The sequence below is a fragment of the Coloeus monedula genome (assembly GCF_965178545.1).
Source record: "Coloeus monedula genome assembly, chromosome: Z".
Lineage (NCBI taxonomy): Eukaryota > Metazoa > Chordata > Aves > Passeriformes > Corvidae > Coloeus > Coloeus monedula.
In genome coordinates this window covers 18,113,939-18,136,312 of record NC_138822.1, presented here as the reverse complement: position 1 = coordinate 18,136,312, position 22,374 = coordinate 18,113,939, and the positions used below count along the sequence as shown (strand labels likewise).

General features: G+C 38.4%; 1 protein-coding gene across 1 annotated transcript in view; it reads left to right on the top strand.

The window, feature by feature from the left end:
• The window catches only part of APBA1 (amyloid beta precursor protein binding family A member 1), a gene marked incomplete at its 3' end in the record, with an annotated part of 88,771 nt that overhangs the window by 58,670 nt on the left and 7,727 nt on the right, over window positions 1-22,374 (top strand). Inside the window, exons 3-10 of the mRNA XM_082301180.1 lie at window positions 1,052-1,153; window positions 4,424-4,463; window positions 8,410-8,555; window positions 13,176-13,208; window positions 14,338-14,424; window positions 14,992-15,177; window positions 19,133-19,312; window positions 20,118-20,330. Of these exons, the coding sequence (XP_082157306.1) occupies window positions 1,052-1,153; window positions 4,424-4,463; window positions 8,410-8,555; window positions 13,176-13,208; window positions 14,338-14,424; window positions 14,992-15,177; window positions 19,133-19,312; window positions 20,118-20,330 (987 nt within the window). The remainder of the gene's footprint in view (window positions 1-1,051; window positions 1,154-4,423; window positions 4,464-8,409; window positions 8,556-13,175; window positions 13,209-14,337; window positions 14,425-14,991; window positions 15,178-19,132; window positions 19,313-20,117; window positions 20,331-22,374) is intronic.

Below are 22,374 nucleotides of genomic sequence, written 5' to 3'. Positions count from 1 at the left end.
GTTTATGAAAAGATAAGAATAGCATTTGACTGTTTTGTTATCAGTGGTGAACTGCTGAGCTGTCAGAGCTAGGGCTCTTCTCTTCCTGTGTCAAAGAAGACTGTAGAATACCAGGTCTGTTAGACTAAATACCCAACTGTAGCTAAATTCTAAACTTCCCTTTTGAGGATTCACATTTTGGCTTGTGCAGACATGTTTTGTAGGTATCTCCTTAAAATCTGACTCCAAAAATACCTTCTGGGTTAAAGCTTTGTGGTCTCTCTCATTTCTCATTCACCTTCATTAATTCCACATTCTGTGTTCTTGTGTCACACCCTCATACCAGGGCCCCTGCTCTGTACTTTAGATACCTTGCTACAGCTTTTTTGCATCACCAGCATTCATTAGGAATTGGCTATGATTAGAACATCCTTTCCTAGAACATTCTTCCCCTTTATCAAGATACTTGCTGATGAATCACATAGACGGTTGTTTCACTGAATTGTTTATGGGAAAAGGAGAAGAATGAGGAAATCTGATCTAAAGAGCAGGTAGCAAGCTCATAACATGAACTTTGAATATTATGAATATTATGAATATGAAATACAAGTTTTTACTGTATCTAGAATGAGGAATCCCAGTCCTTGATGACACTGGTATTGAATTGTCAATGAATATATTAATAAATTCTTGAATACACCAATATTACTCTGCACAGTTTATAAAAGTTGTTTTCTAAGATGATGGAATAACATTTATGGACAAGCACTGCAGCCTTTCTCTGCTCAGATTAGGTTAGTTTAGCACCTCAGGTTAATTATACCTGAGGGCATGTGTGCTTATGGGGAAATTTCAGTCTTTTCTTCACTTTTCCCAATTAGACAGCTAAATAGACTTTACCTGAATCCCTGTGTGCTGCTTAAGGTCAGTCCACTTGTCTCCCATCAGAGCTTACTCCTAAGTGGCTTTACCTTTTCTTTCTTAGAATGTCAGAGCGTAGGATGTAGAATGTGAAAGAATAATTTATACATCGGGCACTCAAAATATTATTTGATTTTCTTGTCATGTCTAGTCTCCATCTCCAGATTCCTCTTCACCTCGAGGTGCTGAATCAACAAGTAGGCAACATCAGCAGGAGGTCTGCAGTACAGCAGAGGCTTCCATTAATAAAGAGGTAAAGTTAAATCTTTTTAAAAGCCAGTTTTGTTCATGCTGCTTATGCCTTTTAATTTTCCTTGCTCCCTTGTACCTGTGCAATCCCTTTTCTTCTTTTTTTTCCTTATGCTTCTTCACCTTTTGCTTGGCTGGCTATCTTACTGACTATCTAACATACTGAAAACTCTTTGTCCTGGCATTTCTGACTCTGTTCAGCTGTCACTAAATTTGTTCAACAGGCTGCAAGGTACTGATTTACCAAACAGCCAACATCCCCTCTGTAGCAGAGACAACACAAAGAAGCCCTTTCCCTTTTTGCCCCCACAAAGAAAGTGTATTTCTCAGCCAAATGAAAAAGTGCTTCAATTTAAATTAATTATGTAATAAATTACACCCCTTAATATTTTGTCATTGTAGAAACCAGCCTGCAAGTGATTCAAAGTGAGAATTCAATTCCTGACTCCAGACTCCTCAGAATACAGCTACATACTTTGAATTTTTTTCCCCCTCACCTGGTAGTGCTTTAGACGGCAGTAGCTCCACCAAAACAAGATAAGTGTGAATAGAACTGCTCGTAGTGTGAAAAGAAAATCATTTGACATAAGAAGTATTTGGATTAGTATAGAATGGCAGGTTCTGTAAACAGAAGAATCTGCAAATATTTCATTTATTTGCTTCTTATTTTTTTATAAACTTGAAAACAATCTAGAAACTACCATAACAAAATACCATATTGTTACTGATAGCAATGCATGAGTTATCTTCCAATATTGAAAACCTGATCTACTATAAGTGGATTAAAATTGAAACACTAATTAAATAATCCATTCTTTCCTTTTTACTTTTGCAATTATCAAGAGATAAGAAAGCTTGCAACATGTACATAGTTGTATCAGTCTGTATTTACATTTAGAAAATAATTTAAAATTTCAAAAGAAACACATAATTTTTCATGTTCTGAAGTTTCAAATCATGCCTTTAAGTTTTCATCTGCATCACTGTTAGCTTATTAAAGCCTTAAGCATTTTTCACTACAGACTTTGTCTATATATTCTATATTTTAGCAATTTTTAGATATAAGAAATTTACCCAAAGGAAGAAAAACAAAACACTGCTGATTTAAATTTGTTAGGATGTGCTTACACACAGTGACAGTGGTTGTAAACCAGGTTTGACTGTAGGATGTGTTGGGCTATTAGTTTCCCTCAGATGGGGAATAATTCCTGCTTTACTACTTCTAACGGAAGAATAAAAGTGATAAAACAGCCTCATCTCTTTTTTATTTTTAGGTCTTAGAGAAAGTTTTTTATTAAATATAAATTTATAATACTGGATGGCAGTGAGATTATTGAAAGTAATAAAATATTAATGATCTTGATATTTCATTATTCATGGATAAGTAAAATTAAAAGGTGTAGGCTTCCATCTATTGGTAACTTTACCTGTTACTTTACTATTCTAGTTGCTAAGTCATTATCATAGACTTTGTTCACTGCTTAAAAAGAAATAAGTACTTTGTAAAGTACTTACATATGTGAGCTGCCTCTGCTGCCCCTGCTGTGTCAGGGATTTGACCTCTGTGCCTGTCAGAGCCCAGTGTTTGGATCTCCCTGTTAGCACTACGTCAGCAAATATTACAAAGTTGTTGGAGTCTATATGGATAGGTGGTTCGGTAGGAACATTTGTCTGAAGAGGTGAAAGACCTACAGATGTGAAAAGGCACATCAGTGTCCTCACAGCAGCTTAAATGTGTTGGCAGTAGCAGATCATTGATTGTAGCAGATCATTGATTATTGACATATTTATTGATGCTTGCACAGTATCTGATGGACAGGTTTCTTGGCACGACACAACTTAGCAGTTTTCATAGGGAGGGAAAAGAACTTACAGCCGCACAGACTCAGCTGTCTGTCACATGCATTTTGTTTTTAATTCACACATTTTATTTTATAGCAAGACATGCATCATTGATTGCAAGATATTACTTGTTACACCAATTTTCCATTTCTTACAAAGTCAAATTCTCCTTGGGGTTAGTCAGTCAACCTGTTACTTAACTATTACCTTTCTAGTTTTACCTGTTTTTTCCACTAACACACAGACCCTGGTAAGTTGCCTGTCATAAAGGAAAATAATTTGGCATATATTTCCATGTATATAATTTGGAGATACACTGAAAATTATTGACGATTTTATGCATTATCCTGATCATGTGTATAGATTTTCTTTTAATAGAATTATTAAATTCTCTTTAATCATTGGAGGAGTTCTATTCAGTTATTCTGTTGGTCATTGGAGGAGTTACTGCTAGTACAATCCGCTATGGATTCATTAACTATCCAGAAGTCTTACCTGCCTATGGTAGCAGCAGGTGATTTCAGTACCAATTATATAGTGCCACACAGAATTTTGTTTGATAAATTTTTCTGTGTGGTTTATGTTATTGATTAGAACAAAGTGATGAATCATACTCACTGAAACTTGTAGTTTTCACTTGTCTGAAGGGTTAGTCTCATAGCCTTTCACAGAAAATACCAGTAGGATGTATGGTATTACTTTAGTGTGTGTATTTACATGCACAAGTCAAGATTCTGTTTATTTCTTCACTATTGGTGTAATTGGAGCCACCAAATGTGTTTTCGTGCTTGATACAGTGTAAGCATAATTGGTGGTGAGGTCATGGTGAATAGAGTTATCCCACGGAGTACAGGTTGCTCCCTAACCTGTTAAAATCTAGAAAGCTTTTTGTAGGCTCTGTTAATGTGAGTGATACATCTAAAACCATTCCTAATGAATAACTGCATTTTGTTAATGATAGTTTCAGTCATGAATTATAACAGTATACTAAAATTTTCATATTCCTGCATGTATTTATTTGTAGTTGGAAGATCCAGCATCTTTGAGGTATTATGTACTTTTCTGCGTATTTCTTGATTATTAAAAGTAGAGCACCTATTGATAGAGAATTAATGCACTAGTGAACATGAACAACTAAGTGAAGTCTGGTCTTAGCATATTCTCTAGATAGACACAAATGGAATACATTGAATTTACTGGGTGCTTAGATTTTGAAACATACTAAATATATTTTATATATCTATATATATTATATATTAATATTAACATATATTGTGAAAATACTAAATATAAATAGTAATAAGTGGTATTCTACCTTTACTAATAACTATGGCTGATTTAAGTTTGGGAGTTTTTTGGCACGGAGAACTTTTTAATGCATATTTGTGCATGCTATGTTCTGTTTGAAATCCTTTTTGTCTTTTAATTACAGTCCAGAAAAAACTTGGCTTCATTTCCAACGTATGTTGAAGGTAAGATAGTTCTACAGTTTCTAAATGTTTTTTCATATCAAAAACCCCCCTGTATTTATAATGTATAAAATTTTATTTTAATTTGCTGAATAGAAAAGGTGCTAGGGTTGGGTGTAATGATTTAGACTAAATTGTGTCTAATTTTAAACCTGAGCTAAATCTTATTGTGCTCTTTCAGAAATTTGGAAACATGGAGATTTTAGTTTTTTTAGTGTTTCATTCATATTGTCAGTTCTGCTGGTTTCTTTCCTCAGTATCACTTAAAACACTACTTTTTTATTGTTGTTGTTTTTTACACAACATAAAAGAATGTGTGTGGATAAGGAAAATAGGCTAATCAAGTAGACTGTAGTGCTCTGTCCAGCACTGATTTCAATTGGCAGGTTCAGTCCAATCTCGGCTGGATTTATTGGCAGGCCTGCCAGTGAAAATCTGCTTTGATTAACAGCTACTTTCCTCTAATTAAATACTGCTTCCCATCTTAGAGTTAAGGTTGCAGTAGTGCTGAAGTTTTTCAGAACAGTGTGAAAAAGCAAGTTGCCTGCCACATGAAGTGCCGTTGCCTTTTTTATGAGTATGCATCCTGTGTATACTGCAGGAAGAATGCAAGTTGTGTGCGGTTATGACAGAAGCAGAAAATAGAGGTTTCATTTGTTTTTTATGCTTTTTCCCAGACAGTGGTTGTTCCATGTGCTTGATGAAATGTTAGAAATACAGTTGATGTAATACTTTATTTGGACTGCCTTGTAACTCCTTGGATTGCTTTACAGTGTGCTATGTTTAATTGATTATGTGAACATTTTGTTTAGACTGCAAATTGATCATTGTTTTAGTCTTAAGAGTATAAGCTGCATGTTTTGGAGTCTCTGGCCAGAATGTCAGTTAGTCCATAGCTAAGCATTGGAATTTTGCAACAGTGAAGGATCTCTCTTAGAATTTAAATTAATCTCCTATTGGTAGTCCTGTCTATCAAGGGCTTTTAAAATGAATCCTCTCCTGCTTAGGAAAAAAAATAAATTGTAAACTAAAATTTTCTTGGTTCTTGATCCAGCACAAAATTCCTTAAAATTGCAAATGCTCCATTTTCATGCACCAGCACTTCAGGAAGAATTTGCCAGCACCTACGCTGTGCTTTCATTGGGGGTAATAGTTTTATTGTCAGAGATAATAAATGGAGGAGGTCTTCCAAAAAGCAGCGTTGTCTGTGCGTTCACCTCTGATGCAGTTGGACCACGTACATTTTTTTGGGTTTAATATGCCTCTTTCTTGGAGTCTTACCTTCACCTTTGCCCATCTATTTTTTTTTTCTTTTTGATCAGAAATTGTACTAAAAAATGTTTTGCACCCTTTATAGTAAAGTGGTGGAAGGGGTGAAAAGGCCTTGATGCGTAGAGTAATAAATAGCAACACTTAAAATGCTGTATGATTTCTGGACTGGAAAAGTGTGTAAATATGTAGTACTTCCAGATGCATGCATTTCCCTAAGGAAGTAACTCAGTTTCTTTAGGTCATGTGCTTGCAAATGACTTGTTCAATTTGAGAATTTTCCAGATAACGTACTTCTTGAGCAAACTGCACATTGGAGATGAGCATCTTAAAATTTCTAGTCATAAATTTTTGCATTTAAAGAAATGATAAAGAAGCCTGCTCACAAAATTTATACATTGTTTCTGTCTGTGTGTATAGTTTCAGTGCAATATTTATCTCCAGCTCTATCTTTGTTATTTCAATCATAAAAATGACTTGCTTTTCCTTGGGGCTAAAGCTACCCATGCTATTTCTGAGGGGTTCTTAGTCTCATATGTTGTCGTTAGAACAAAATTGGCGTTCTGAGTAATTTGAAACTTAAAGCCCCATCACCTTATAGCTCAAGATACCCCTTGATTTTTTTTTTTAGAGGAAAAAAGAAAGATAAACATAAGCACAGGGGTGTTTTGTGGTAAAATGTGAACATGCTTACCATGAGCATTCTTTAATATGATTTGTATTCTCACTTGTCTTGAACAACAATTGGTTTTCCTTACTTCTAAGAACAAGAAGTTTCTTAGCTAACCAGGCTCCCTTTTGGATCACGACAATTTTAACATGGTGTCAAAAGGGAACATTTTCATGTATAAAATTTTTAGATACAGTTGCCAAACACCAAAAATCTTACAAATCATAAATGCTGCTTTGTAAGGATTTGCATTGCTAGATAATGAACACTTTGCACTCTGTCACTTTCCACAGAAGCTGATGGGTGTCAGATCTCTAAGAATCTGTGGACTAAGAGTTACTTTGCCATCAAGAGAGCCCGTGCTCTGTGTATTTAACAACATTTTTATTTAACTCAGTACTTTACCACAATATCGTTGTTAGGACTACTATTTTTAAAGGTCTGTGACATAAAAATGTTTTACTTAATAGGTAATCTATCTTCTTGTTAAGGGGAGACGTGCGATATGTGTAGAGCATTCCCAGGGAGGTTGTTCTGCCTGTTGCACCAAGTGTGGTTAATGCACAAGTGTGAAAGATGCTGATGGCTGCTATCAAACTGCACCTTTCCTCTTTCTGGTTGTGACTGTAGGTCTTAGAATTGCAAGGCTGGGTTTGGTGGGTGAGGAGCAAGGTGAGTAACTGTGTCTGTCCCTTTATCACAGTGAAAAAGCCATAGCTTATTTTGCTCCAAGCTGATCCCTACCCACGAAAGAATGATCTATTGTGAGAAACAGGCTGGATTAACAATTGTAGCTTTTGCTGGAGAGATGTTGTACTGGGTTTGTGTAGCAGGGTTTTGGTAGTGGGGTGGCTACAAGAGTGTCTTCTATGAGAAGCAGCTGGAAGCTTCCTGCCTGTCCAACAGTCAGTGCCAGCCGGCTCCAAGACAGGCTCGCCACTGGCCAATGCTGAGCCCATCAGTGACAGTGCCTCTGGGATATTATATTTAAGAAGGGGGAAGTAACTCTGCACCACAGCAACTGCAGCCAGAGAAGAAAGGGCAGGGAGTGTGTAAAAGAAACATATTTGAAGACAAGGTCAGTGGAGTAGCATGGACTGGAGTTGCTCCAGGTGCCAGAGCAGAGATTCCCATGCAGCCCATGGTGAAGACCATGGTGAGGAAGCTATGCCCCTGCAGGTAACAGAGCTCTGCAGTGAAACACATACCTACAAGCAGCCCCTGGAGCACCCCATGCCAGATCATGTGGATGCCCAAAAAAAGCAGGCTATGATCCTGTGGAAGTCCCAGGCTGGAGCAGGCTCTTTGCAGGATATGTGGAGAAAGGAGCCCACCTGGAGCAAGTTTTCTGGCAGGACTTGTGACCCCATAGGGAACCCACAGCAGAGCAGTCTGTTCTGAAGGATTGTCTCCCATGAGAAGTGTCCCATTCTGGAAAAGAGGAAGAATGTGAGACCCCTTCCCCATGAGGAGAAGGAACATTAGAGACAGCATGTGATAAACTGGCAACAGCCCCCATTCCCCATTCCCCTGTGCTTCTGGGTGCAGGAGATAGAGAAAATTGAGACTAAAAGTGAGTCCAGGAAGAAGGGAGGGATGGGGGAAGGTGTTGGAGCATCTGTTTTTATGTTTCATTATTCTACTCTGACTGGATTAGTAATAGATTAAACAAATTTCCACAAGTGGAGTCTTTTTTGCCCATGACAGAAACTGATGAGTGATCTCTCCCTGTCCTTGTCTTAGCCTGTGAGACTTTTATTATATTTTCTCTGCCCTGCCCTTCTGAGGAGGGGAGTGATAGAAGGGCTTTGGTGGGCAGGGTCAGCCCACCAGAAATTTTGAGATCATTTGTCTGATGTTTTGTGCCTTTGAAAGTACTGGTGTACTTAGTACAGAAGTGTTTCAGGGAAGGATTTGCAGCCATCATGTGCAGGTTCAAGATGTCAGAGTTCTGCTGTTTTGCTGTGTTTCACCATGAGTGTCTTCAATGATTGCTTTCCTGTGTTACAGTTCCTGGACCTTGTGATCCTGAAGACTTAATTGATGGAATAATTTTTGCTGCCAATTACCTTGGTTCAACTCAACTCCTTTCTGATAAAACTCCATCCAAGAACGTGAGAATGATGCAGGCTCAGGAAGCTGTCAGCAGGATCAAGGTGAGGAATAATTCCTGCTGCTTTTTGTATGGCTGCTCTGTGGTTGTGGGTATGAATTTCTTACTTATGCAGTAATTTTTTCAGATGGGATTGTCTGTAGTTTCAGAATGAAAAGTGCCTCACTTTTCTTTCTGCAAAGTAAGTTGTATATATAATGCTTTTGGAGCAAGACTGATAAGGGGAAGTTACCAGGTCATTTTAATTCCCGCTGGTAATACTTGGGCCATGTACACTAAACCAGAATCTGAAGGGAGTGGTGGTCAGAGTTATATATTATCTGGGTGTGGAAGGAAAACAGTTTAAGGGAATAACTAGTGAGTATTGCAGCTGCTTCTTGGCACTCAATGGAACCACTACTTTTGTAATGACTGCAGTTATTTTTGACCCTGCTGTGGGCTACTTGTTTCTCCACACATAACAGCTGTGAGCTGTTTTTGAAAAAAAAGCCTGTGATGGTACAGAGATGTATGGAAAAAATAATTTGCCCTGGAATCTGACAAATTTTGTTTCGAAAAAGAGAAATGCCAACTGATTTCTGTACAGGCCATGCCATGCAATGGGAGTGCTGCTGTACTGTAAGTTACTATTATGACATTGTCAGCTGTAATACTCAGACTTGGTGTGCAATTACATAAAAGAGAGAGGAAGAGGAGAGAAGGTTATCAGCAAGGCCAGTAGTATTGTCTGTTAAGGTCAGCTGATGCTTCCTACTCTTATTATTCCTTCCAGTGCTTTTCATGGCATGTGTTCAGTTTAGCCTCTCTGTGTAACTTTGACACAGAACCTCCAACCAGAACCATTGAGACAACATCCAAAAACTGTAATTTTGCTGGTGTTCAAATGCATAAATTCTTGTAACCTTGTCTCTGAAACTCGTTAACATGCTCATGTTTTAGAAAAGGCAGGAATGTAGCCTTGCTGTTAGAGATTATCCTCCATCATCTCTGTAGAAGTCTTCACTAACTTAAACTACTGAGCCTTTTGCAAAAGAATGGTATCTTTGTTCATTGGAGACTCTGGATTCAGTGGCATTCTTTAAAAGTATGCAGCATCTTTTTTGACCATGGCAGGTCTTCCTGGGTTCTCCCCAAACCTGCAGTGAAGAGTTTTTCTTATAGAGTCTGGTTTTTTCCTGCTCTGGGCAAATAAGGCTGTGTCCTTCTGTTTAGTAGTCACTTTGTGTTGCTTCCTGATGCTTAGCTGTGTGTTAGAAAACTTGTCTGATTTGAATGGACAGGAAGCTACAGGTAAGGAAGAGAAGGGACAGAAACAAGGGCTTTGGTGAGGCTGGATCACTGAAGGGTGAAAGGAAAGATTAACATCAGCTATCATAGGAAATAGGTATCAGAAGTGGAACTCGAACCTGAGCTTGCGTAGGAAGTTTGCACTTAGAAGGTAAAGCTTGTGTAGAAATACACATTAGAAAAAGATTGAAGGGATATAGCAGAGAAAAATGAAACAGAATTGGTTCAAACTGGGCCTGTGAGATGAAAGAATCTTTCTTTGATACTAAATGTATTTTGTAGAAATTCATTAACAAAATACCATTCTTTCTGAGTATTCTGTTATGCCTCAGCACTTCTGTGCCTCAAAACAGAAGAAATCTATTTAATGCATTTCACCCATAAGCCCCATAATTGATGCATCTGTATAAATCATCAGGCATGCATATCCTTGCTTATAATATATTTGTCTCAGGCTTGAGGCCCAAGTGATTGCACTTGTTGACCTGGAAAAACCCTAGCTGGTATATTTAATTTTCTGAAACTCGGTGTCAGAAAATTATTGGCTTATATTGTATTGTACACAATACCTTTGAACACTTCTTGGACAGGTACTGCTTTCGGCTTCTAAGTGAACTCAGATACCTTAGGGTCTTCAGCTTGTTAGGGTTGGTTTTGTCTGGTTTTGTTGCTGGTTGTCGTTAAAGCTATATGTTTTCAGAGGGAAATTCATTATGACAGGTTCATCACTGCATTAGATACTCTTTATCCCAGATGTGTATATTATGGCTTGCACAGTGACTACAAAGGTTGTGCCCTACTCATGTTTGTTTACAGAGTGTCGTACTTGTTGCATTTCTCCATGGTTAAAGAAAACAAAGCTTATGAATTAAGAATGAGGTTTTAAAATACACAGACTTGAAGTTGAGTATTAAAAAGGAGTGAAGAGCTTTGTTTAAGCCCTATGTACACATACCTTCACATAAGTGTATACCTTTTGAATTTAATAATCCCTATAGTGCTTCCTTTTAGCAGAGCCTTCAGACACATATTCATTCATTTGGAATATGAACAGACTTTGAAAACAATTCTCCATGCTTCTTTAAAGAATTGTCTTTTCAGTTAAAAGTACAAGAGTTGGCTGTTTTCTTGCTTGGCCTTCATCTCTGTAAAGTCTAACTAAGTTAAAACAGATACACTGCTTTGAAGGTATCCATCAAATGTAGTGAGGAATATTTCACTTGGAGGCACTTTTAGCTTGCTGTGTGGCAGATTTGAACATTTCTAGGTAACACCTAGTTTAATTTCTGAGTGTGATTTAAGATAGAACCCTTATGAGGATACTTAGTTTAGTATTTCACACATTTTTGCACACTCACTGTCCCCTCAATGCTCACTGAGTTGCAGAACATTTTTTGTAGAGACTAAATGGATTAAATAAACTTATGACATCTTTGTAGCAAAAGCAGATGTTTGTTGGGTTTCAATGTTTTGTAATTTTGGAAATTGTGTCTATATAAATAATTATATTTCATTTACCTTAAATTAAAATCCTGAATTCTGTACATTAAAAAAAAAAAAAATTATGTAGATTAGGTATTTTCCATTTGTTTTTTTCTTCTAGGAGTACAGAGAGAATCTGATTTGAGTTAGCAAAATAATGTGGTGATAAAGAGGATTTGTCTAATAAAGTATTCTTGCATAGAATTATCCTAATTTTTTTGTTATTCTTGGAGTATAACTACTTTTGTGACATTTCTGTTTAGTGTTATGTCACTTACTAAAAGTGCTTGTTCCATATCATTGCCTTACTTTTATGAAATATTTGAAAGTAGTTCTTCAATATGCTTCCATTTGAAGAACAGAATTTTCAGTGAATTGCATCATAGTGTATTTTGATAAATTGTTGATTCTACACTGTAAAGCCATAGCTCAAGGATTTTTTTCCCCACTTTTTCTTAGTTTTGGCCTGTGCTTTTCTTCTTTTGGGAGGTCCATCACTCTAAAGTTTGGGGAGGGTGAGAAAGAAAAGCTTGATTTTGGAAAGCAATTTAAATGCTCTTTCTCAGGAGTGTCTTCTCCTTGCCCACTGTATGACAGGCAGCTGTTATTCAGGATAAGTATATTATTTCTGAGTATTAATTTAAATTGAGAGTAATGTAAGGAAGAGCCTGTCGTGTAAGGCAGTTTTAATTGCTTTTGCAATAGTTTGCAATCACCTATTGCAAAATAACCTATCAGGCTATAAAATACTTCTTCGTTTGAAAAGGATGACTAAAAGCTTGTTTAAGAATATTTCTATTTGTAAATAAGCGGCATGGCCTAAACTTTAAGTAGCAGCTTTCTGATTTGTTTAGACAAAACCTGACAGATTTAAGTTGTGAGCATCAATATAAAATGTTTGATGTGTCTTATGATTCAGGCCTCCTATTTGCTCTCAGTAGAAGTAGATAGTGGTGAATCTGTATGGAGTTTTTAACAATAAGCCTCCTTCCCACCACAAGCACACAGTAAATTTAATTAGCAAAGAGGTTGTTACTGTTAGAAGTAAAGGGATAGCTGCCAGCCTGGTGAGTATTGCATTCCTTCAGTGAGCAGGTCTGCAAGTTCAGTTCACCATTGGGTTGAATTCATGGTTGCAAGACTGTAAAAATTATATTTGTTTGAGTTGTTAGTAGAAATGTCTTTTAAGGTGTTTCAGGAGCTGAAATACATGCTCCACTGCTTCCTTGAAAAAATGTGATAGTGTGGACATATCTTTGTGTAGGCATCACAGGAAAATTTGTTGACCAGCGACACTGTGAATATTGGCATGGATTTATTTGCTCAGAAGGAGGAGAAAATGAAGCTGGCAGTTACTTTCTATCATTCTGTTTTTCCAGGAAAAAGTAGCATAGTGTTAGGGAGGTTATTTTTTTGAAGTCTATTGAAGTATGAGATCTGAAAAAGCTGGAATAAGGCTTAAAATTTTTCTCTCACCTTTTACATTGGTGTGCCTTCAAAAGAAGTAACCTCATGGTTTACACTGCTGTAAGTGAGGGGAAGCTCTGTTCCATTTCTTAAACGTCCCCCTGCCCCCAACCCCTCAAAAACAAATGCATACAAAATAACTTTGTTGCAAGTAACATCCTAAGTGAAAAAAAAATCCTTTTGTGTTCTTCCTTACTCTTTTGGTGCTGTTTCTTTTCATTTCTGAAATTAACTGTGCTAAACATGACATTTTATAATTTTTTAAGCTAGGAAGAAAAGGAGGAAATTAATATAAGCAGGGATTAATTTAGACCAGCTGGTAGTCTGTGAGCCCTGACATTAGTGTGTAGATTCCTGCTTGACTTGGAGTCTCTGTAAGTTCTTCTCTAACTGTTCTCCTGTCTCTTGTTTGTTCCATGCTAAGCAGATGGCCCAGAAATTAGCCAAAAGCAGGAAGAAGGTGCAGTACAAACTCCATCAGCTTGATGTTATGCTTGTTCTTTTGTTTTCTGGGAGGGTTTTTTCCTTTCTTTTTATTTTCTGGTTTTATTTTCTGCATCCAGCAAGGTTTTTTCAGATTTATTTCTGAGCCACCATACAAGTTGACATATCTCAGAAATCAGTTTCCTGATTGGCCATTTTTTGTTGCTTATCATTAGCCATTTCATGTTAGAAATAGCATAAAGATTGGATTTATCAAATGGTTACAGGGAGTACCGAAAATGCATATTAAAGAATCAGGACTGACATGGCAAAGGTTTTAACTTCATAAAATGATGGATTAAAATGAAGTGTGTTTTGGGGTTGGTGGTTTTTTTTACTTGTTTTTTTTTTTAAATCTTTCTGTAAGAGTGCTTTGTTTGACTCACAGAGGTGTCAAATTGCTGGATGCAAAAAAAAAAGTTTATGTCTATACATACAGTAATATACTGAGATTGACTCATCTTTGTAATAAGTTTTGTTTGTGGAGCTTTCAATTATCTTTTAACAAATGTAATTTTAAAAATATTACAAATGTTTGCTTTCTATTAACAAAATCCAACTTCTAAAGTGGGTTACTGCTGAGTATGTTGTCTTACTGTAAGGTCTTCTCACCAGAACTGCATTATGAACAGCTCAAACAGTACCTCCTGTGGTACAGGTTTTCCTATTTATCTTGGCAGCCACTGCTAGCCCATATAGAAATTCCTCAGGCAAGAGATGCTGTTAGGCCTTTCTGTGGCTTGTACAAAAACCTTCTTTGAAGTGGGATTCATAGTATGCAGAAAATGGTAGAATCATATTGCTTTTCAAGAAATCTTGATATAGTTCCTGTTGCAGTCAGGTATTAATTTTACTGAATCAGGAAACATATCAGGCAAGCTTTTATGAGGTTAACTTTTTTTTCTAACAATACCCAATTCACTTTCACATATATGATATAGTTTCCACATCTTTGTGTTTATCTTTTGCTTCTGCAGTCTAATACTCTATCTTGCATTGCTGTTCTGGTGACTGTGTCTTAGTGCACCCCTGTTCCTGAACTAACATCATTATTAGTAAGTATGTTACCTAATGTGTTAGTTTGACTCTAATCCATTTATTTGCAGGCTCCAGAAGGTGAATCTCAACCCATGACTGAAGTGGACCTCTTCATTTCTACACAGAGAATAAAAGTACTGAATGCAGACACACAGGTATAGACTCAGACACCTTTGTCAGCGTTGTCGGGGTAGACTACTGGAATAGACTTTCACCTACATGTTACAATTTTCAAAATATGCTGGCTCTTGTATTTCCGTCTAGTCAGAAATCATGGTCAAGAACCATGTCATACAGGCAATTACTCTGGTATGTCTGGCTGTAGAAATAATTAGAATTTGTGAGTAAGATATCTGCGGTCAGCTCGTGTCTTATGAGTCACGATGCACCAAGTATTGACTGTGCCCAAAGTAGCCCAAAATGTTTAGCTGCGATGATTTGTTGATAGTCCTCTACACATATATGCCCAGCATTTGCAGGTTCTGCAGTTGAGGTTTTTATGTGCTTTTCCACAGGAAAAAAAAGCCTGTAAAACTTTCTCTTTGTCTTATTTTGGGAAAGTGAAGCTCTTGACTTCTATTGGTATCTCCTTTCATGCATAACAGGTATTACAGACTTCACTTGAGAAAGCTCTTACAGGTATTTGTGTGTTCTGGTAATACTAGATGTGCAATAAGAACTTAGTTGAAGCAGCTGCTTATGTTGGTTTTCTTATTCCCCAGGAAACCATGATGGATCATCCCCTGCGGACCATTTCTTACATTGCTGATATAGGAAATATAGTTGTTTTGATGGCTCGTAGGCGAATGCCACGCTCCAACTCCCAGGATAATGTGGAAGCATCTCACCCCTCTCAAGACGGGAAGAGGCAGTACAAAATGATTTGTCATGTCTTTGAGTCTGAGGATGTAAGCAATTACATTGTCTTGTAATTTTCTAGGAGTGGAAAAGTAAGCACATTTTGATAGGCCCAAAGTCCATTGTGAGTGGTCCTGTTTGCTTTTTAACTGCAACCAGTATTTCATCTAAGCAGAGGAACTTGCCTGCCATTTATATATTTGGACCTGACATGTCACAGGAATTTGGTCTTTATAGAAAAGCGTACCATTTTCAAGCTTCTTGAGTGCCTTCCAGTAACAGTGATAGGAGGGTCCAGTTCCTGCAGGTTACAAATACCAGCTCAAATTCTGCATAAGAGAGGGAAAGTCTTATCAGAGATGGTTTTTTTTGTAGGGGAGAGGATCAATCACTGATACATACCAGAAAGCTGATTTTTGTTTTTCAGAAGGTTTGTGTTTGGGGGTGTAGTTGCTGTCATCATATCAAAAAGCTGGCAAAGAAAGTTGATAGTTTCAGCAATCACAGCATACGCTGAATAGAGACACAAATTACATTAATTTTAATATATGGTGCAGGTTACTAAGTTACCTTACATAGAACTTCACAATCAATGTGCATAACTTGCTGATTTGATGCACTTCTTAAAGGTAACTTTCAATAACTGGAAAGTAAAATCAAAAATATCAGATTGAAGTGGCCAGATACATAGTTTTCAGGATCATAGTCAAGTTAGCCCTAATAATCTGGGAACTAAAATACTCAAGAGAAGCAAGTGAAAATACCAGTTTCTTATAAAATAATCACATCTTCCAACCTACAGCAAGGACTTCAAGATGAGAAGGTTATCTTGAATAAGGAGCTGATTTTATGTAATGATTTTATTTTATGTAATCTGTTCTAAACCAATGTCTGAATACATTATCTGATTGCAGGTGAATACATGACCCACTGCTGAAGTTAAAAAGTAAGGACAAGCACTGATAGAAGTACTCCTGTACCAAAACTGACAGAGTGTAAAAAGTTGTGGATTATTTCCACAAAATAACATGTAAACCTGTTTTGCAAAGCCTTTTTAAGAATCTGGTGTGAAATAGAGTAGCCAATGTATTTTTTGCTCAATATGATTTGACATACTGCCTGCTTTGAGGCTGCCATTCCTATATTTCTAGTCACAGGTTTGGACACTGCTTTCTCTTTTACTGGTCAGTTGAAAAAACAAATATCAAACTGTCAGGTCCAGAGTCTGGGGCTTATTTTCCTTCACCATAGGGAGTTCTGACCCCCTTGCATGATCCATACTTCCTGGATCTATTTCCTAGGTGTGCCGGTTTGGACAAATGTGGAGGAGAATATCCTCTGATAGAAGGCAGGTTATAACCAGCCCTCCCCTACCAGGTTCAGGCAAAAAAAGACATTTTCCTTGGAGGAAAGTGAAAGAGATAAAAACTATTTATTTAACAAACACACAGGAAAAGGATAATAATGCTAAATAATAAAACCTCTCACTGTGGAGAGAAACCTGGGAAAATTCAGAGTCCTTCTGTATATGTAGTCTCTCTCCTCCTTGGAGCTGGGTCGTGGGCCCACCTCTGGGGCTTTGGTGGGAAATTCTCCTGATGTGTTCTGATGTTGAAACAGTCCAGAAGAGAAGAAGGGAAAAACAAACCAAAGTCCCAGGAAAACAAAGTTCAACTCTGTGTCTCCCTCCAGAGAAGAGGAGCTGAAAGCTGGCGGAAAAGCAAGCAGGGCGCTTCCTCCGCTCTTGCTGCTGCAGAACGCAGAGGAGTGTGTGTCTGTGTCCTTGAACAACTGCTTTGAAAAGTTCACTCGGTTTTTTCTCTCTCCCCTCTCAGGCTCAGTTTAAAGGCACAGAAAGGCGCAAAGTTAATTTCTGGGCATAGAGCAGCGATAGGGGATACACATCATAAAGTCACCCCAAGACACTAGGCAGCTGTTAATATTTTGGCTAGCTAAAATCTGACCTTCCCAATCTAAGTTTTGTTTGAATCAGCCGATATGGTGTCGTATGTGAACCTCTCTATGCCTGTAGATCCAACTGGGCTGTAAAATCCAATGTAGATCCAATAGATCTAAAATCCAATCCTGTAGATCCAATTAAAGCATTGCTCATTGATGGGGAAAATATGCTGAGAAATGGCAGATTGTATCAACTCTCCTTGGTCACGGGTGTATAGCTCACAGATAACTTGCAAAATTTATCTCAAATACCCAAGTGACTAATGGTCAGAATGGAAGCATTGTAGCACCGTGTTAGCAGCAAGGAAATGGCAACTTCAAAGATTTTGTACCTCCAGTGAAGTAATGCAGCCTGTTTATATTATGAAACTTGTATTTTCTTTTTCTGGGACAGCTGGGTACTTGACAAAATCTACACAGTAAGTGAGACAGAAGCTGTAAGCCTGTGACTGGGTGTTGGCCAGAATATGTCTCTGCTTGGATGAGTCTTTGTCTAAGGAGGACAGCGCTAGATTTTCAACTGTATTTAGAGCAGTATCTTGTTGAACCTTAGTGATGTGTCCAAATGCTGGGTGTCTGAATGGGAGCTAATCTCTTCCTGGAGTGAAGATACATGTGTATGAATGTGAAGTCTGCATTCCTCACTTAGGTTACTGAGTTATGGAGGTGCAGTTTTCCCATTTTATTGCTGTCTTGTTCTTGCTGTCAAAATTATATTGATCTGAGCTTTGGTTACATATAGCCAGTCTACATATCAGTCTTTTTCAGCACCAGTAATCATGCTGTTCTCATCAGCAGGTTTAGTGCTGGTTTGAACTGTTAAGATGCAGTAAAATTTTTATTTCAGGGTTAGGAATCTTTCCTTTATTAGGGACCAAACTGGACTTTAAATATGGCCATCAGACTGCCTAAAAGTACACCTGAGCAGCATTCATTCATTACCAGCACTCTGCCAGGTCTCCCTTGTCAGCTGTGGAGCTCTCCCTGTCTCTTCCCTGCCTTTGCCACAGCCAGCACTGTGTTTCAGTGCACATCATGGCCAACTCCTGTGCACTACATAGTGCTCACTGCACGAATTGCTCTACCTATACACAGCAGTACTCTGCTCCATGCTGTGTTTTCCTCTCCTGCCCATTACCTGCCTGACCATGATTGCCATCTCAGAGGCAGGCATCCCTATGGCCTTGCTTGGCACACAGCTTTCCCCACGTCTGCCTGCTGCCCAGTTTCTCTCCCACAACTGCAGAAGTAAAACAGCTCATGGTGGGCGCAATGCAGTGTAGTGAGTGGTGAATTTGGTGGCTTTGGGTGCAGAGAGGACTATGGAAAGCTGCAGGTCCAAGAGGGTGCCTACAAAGGACAGAATGAGTAGGAAAGAGGCAGAGAACTGGCAAGATATCATGCAAGTTGGAAGGAGGGAAATAAGTGTAGGGGAGAGAGGCTGAAGGGGGTAGCAGGGTGAAAAAGGAGATGCATATGACCATTTCCAGTTACTACAAGGGTTTGTTCTGGTCACTAGTTGCTGCCCTTTTCCTTTTTTGTTTGAGACTGTGATAGGAGTAGTCACTATCAATGTGATGGTTCTAAAGGATGGTAAGAAAAGTTGGAAATACGCTTTTTACCCTTTCATTTTCACTGCTGGCTTGTCAGAGAATGGCATCTCCATAGAAGGGAGAACCATTTGGGAGCTGCATGTGTGGGAAGAATTGTAGGTGCAAGCCACAGTCACTGTAGTGGCTATACCTTTACACTCTTATTAGCAGTTCTTACCTGTGAAAGGATGGCTTTCTTTCTCATATTTGTAATATATATAATTGCTTACCGGCATAGATTCATGGCAGAGGTGAATGTGTTGACATTTTGTGGGTCTTTTGAATTAATTTGTAAGGCACAAATATTTTTTTACACTGGATTGCAGTAAGTTGTAGGTTCATCAACTTGATGATCCATTTTACAGTGTGATTGTAACGGAAAGTGTCAGTGGGCATGATCATCAGAATGTTTCACTTTTTTCTTTTCTTTTCCCTTCTCTGGGAACTGCTACAGGCGCAGCTGATTGCACAGTCCATAGGTCAAGCATTTAGTGTGGCCTACCAAGAATTTCTGAGGGCAAATGGAATCAACCCAGAAGACCTTAGCCAGAAGGAATATAGCGACTTGCTTAATACCCAGGACATGTACAATGATGACCTGATTCACTTCTCCAAATCTGAAAATTGCAAAGATGTATGTCTCATTTTTTTTCCACAACAGTATTAAGCTGCTCTTTATCAGTTGCAGGCGTGTGTTGCCAGAAATAAAAGAAAACATTAATACTTCTTATAAATCATTTTAGTTAGTCTAGAATATCCTTCCTAATAGGACACCCTGTCATCAGTTCTGTTTCAAAGGCAAACAGTGAACCCCAAATTTAACAGCAGCCAAGTGATTTACCATCTGTTTGTGTTCTTTTTACCAAACAATTTTCAGAGATGTTTGAAAGTGATCTTAAAGCAGATTAACAGATTAATACAATAAAAAAAAAATTACAGTAAACAACGTAAAATTTGTAGAGGCATGGGTATTTAGGAAAGTGACTGATTCTAGGTTTTAAATAATTCTGTGTGCCAGAAGGCTTTGCAGCTTGCTTAATAAAAATGAACCAGTGTGCAAATGGAACACACAGGTAATGGTTTTCCAGCCCACAGTCATAAACTCTTGCGATCTCTTCTTATTTAGCTTTGTCCACCAAAGCCCATGGCACCAGGCTTTCCTTCACTGCAACTTCTTCTGCTTACATACAGAAATGACATCTGAGGGGTGTTTTGCACCAAGTCTATATTGTGTAGTGTTGATCATTTAATGTTTGACTACAAATGAAAAGTAGTAAAACATGTACCCTATTTTTTTTTGCCTTTGAATTAGGAAGGCAGGTTGCAAATAAAGAGGGGTATGTTTGTTGGTTTTGTGAATGTTTGGAGGGGGGTGATATTAGTTAGTTCCCTGGGTATGAAAGAAACTATTTTTTTAAACAGTTTTTCTTATTACACAGGTTTACATTGAAAAACAAAAGGGAGAAATCCTAGGTGTGGTGATTGTGGAGTCTGGCTGGGGATCCATTTTGCCTACAGTTATCATAGCCAACATGATGCATGGAGGACCGGCAGAGAAGTCTGGGAAGCTGAACATTGGGGACCAGATCATGTCAATCAATGGGACCAGCTTGGTTGGTTTGCCACTCTCAACATGTCAGAGCATTATAAAGGTAGGGAAAAGTTTCTGGAAGCTACACATTTTTAAAGGGTGACATAATTGAAGAGCAGAAGGTAAAAAACTCTTAAATAAATTCTTACCAAATGTTTGCATAGCACTTTCCATTTCATGATCTTAAAAATCAATGTGAGTTATGCTACACCAATTTTCTGACTCCACACAGGATGACAGAATGGGTAAATTTGGGAGGGACTGCCAGAAGTCATCTAATCCAACCTCCCTGCTCCAGCAGGATTCCCTAGAGCACATTACTCAGGATTGTGTATTGATGTCTTTTGAATATCTCCAGAGAAGGGCCATCAAGCCTCTCTGAAAATCTGCTCCTATGCTCAGTCACCCTCACAGGAAAGAAATTCTTCCTCATGTTTAGGTGGAACTTCCTGTGTTCCAGCATTGGCTTTTTGCCTTTTATCCTATTGCTCTGCACCATGAAGAAGAGCCTGACTGTATCCTCTTGACATCCTCCCCCCAGATACCTGTATACATTGAGGAATTCCCCTCTTCCCCTCTCAGTTGTCTCTTCTCGACACTGAACAGGGCCAGCTCCCTCAGCCTTCCACAGAATTGTGGCATTTTTTAGGTTGGAAAAGACCTCTAAGGTCATTGAGTCCAACTGTCAGCCTTTTCCTCATAAATGAAGTGCTCCAATCCCCTAATCATATTCTTAGCCCTTCACTGGACTTCCTTCCACCAGGAGCTCCATGTATCTGTTGTCCTGAGGAGCCCAGAGCAGGACACAGCACTCCAGATGTGCCTCACCAGGGCTGAGTAGAGGGGCAGGATCACCTCCCTGAATCTGCTGGCAGTGCTTTTCCTAATGCACCCCAGGATATCATCAGCCTTCTTGGCTACAAGGGTGCAGCTGGCTCATGGACATCTTATGCTGAGGCCTGGGGTTATTCCTCCCCAGGTACAGGATCCTGCATTTGCCCTTGTTTAGTTTCAGAAGGTTCCTCTCTGCACATCCCTCCTGCTTGCCAACGTCCCTCTGAAGGGCTGCACAGCGCTTGGGTATTGGCCACTCCTCCCAGCTTTGTGTCATCAGCAAACTTGCTCAGGAAGCATTCCATCTCTGATGATAAGTTAAGAAAGATTGGGCCCGGTATTGAACCTTGGGGGGACACTGCTAGCTACATGTATCCACATAAACCTGTGCCCCTGCTCCCAACCCTCTGAGCTCTGCCATTCAGCCACTTCTTAATGCACCTCACCATCCACTTCCTGAGCTTGGCTGTGAGGTTATCATGAGAGACAGCATCAAAAGTCCTGATGAAGTTTGGATTGACAACATCTAGTGCCATGCCAGAGTGCTGTGCTATTTACTTGCATAGACAAGGGCTCTGTGCACAACTTCACGAGGGAATATTTTGTTCAGAAAGAAGGTATTACCAGATACACATTTGAAATTTTATGTCACAAAGGGAGGCGCAGGTGCCTAATATTGTCATAGGCCATATTAGCTGTCATTAGCTGTCAATACCTCTTAGTATTTGGATGAAATAGAGCAAATGCTTTTTTTGTTTGCTTGTTTATACCTATTCTTAAAGCTTTAAACTTTGGCTTAAAGAATACCCTCTGTGGCATCTTTGTCCAAGTTATTTGAAAGTGTAGTGCTTCACTTGGATAAATGGGATATTTTAATTAGAAGAGCTTTCTTCTAGTTTTCAGAAAAGTATGTGACTGGGAAAAGGTTGCAGGTCATCTGGAACTGAACAGTGCTTGGGGCAGCTGTAGCGCATAAAGGAATAAGTATTTGAACATCAAAGTTTAAAGAACAGGAGGGATTTGTCACTAGAGTGTGTTTGATACAAAGCTGTATGAAATTAGTTATTTTTTGAAATGGTCCTGCTAGCTCTGCAGATCATCACATGAAGACATAATGCAATGCTGGTGGTATATTATACAGACATTCTTCTCTGATTTTTAGGAATATACCTGTTAAACTTACTTATTCATTTAGGGAACTTTTTGGTAACAAGTTGTATTATGTAAATTTCTTTTTTCATTTTGTATTTTTTTAAATTGCAAAGTAAATT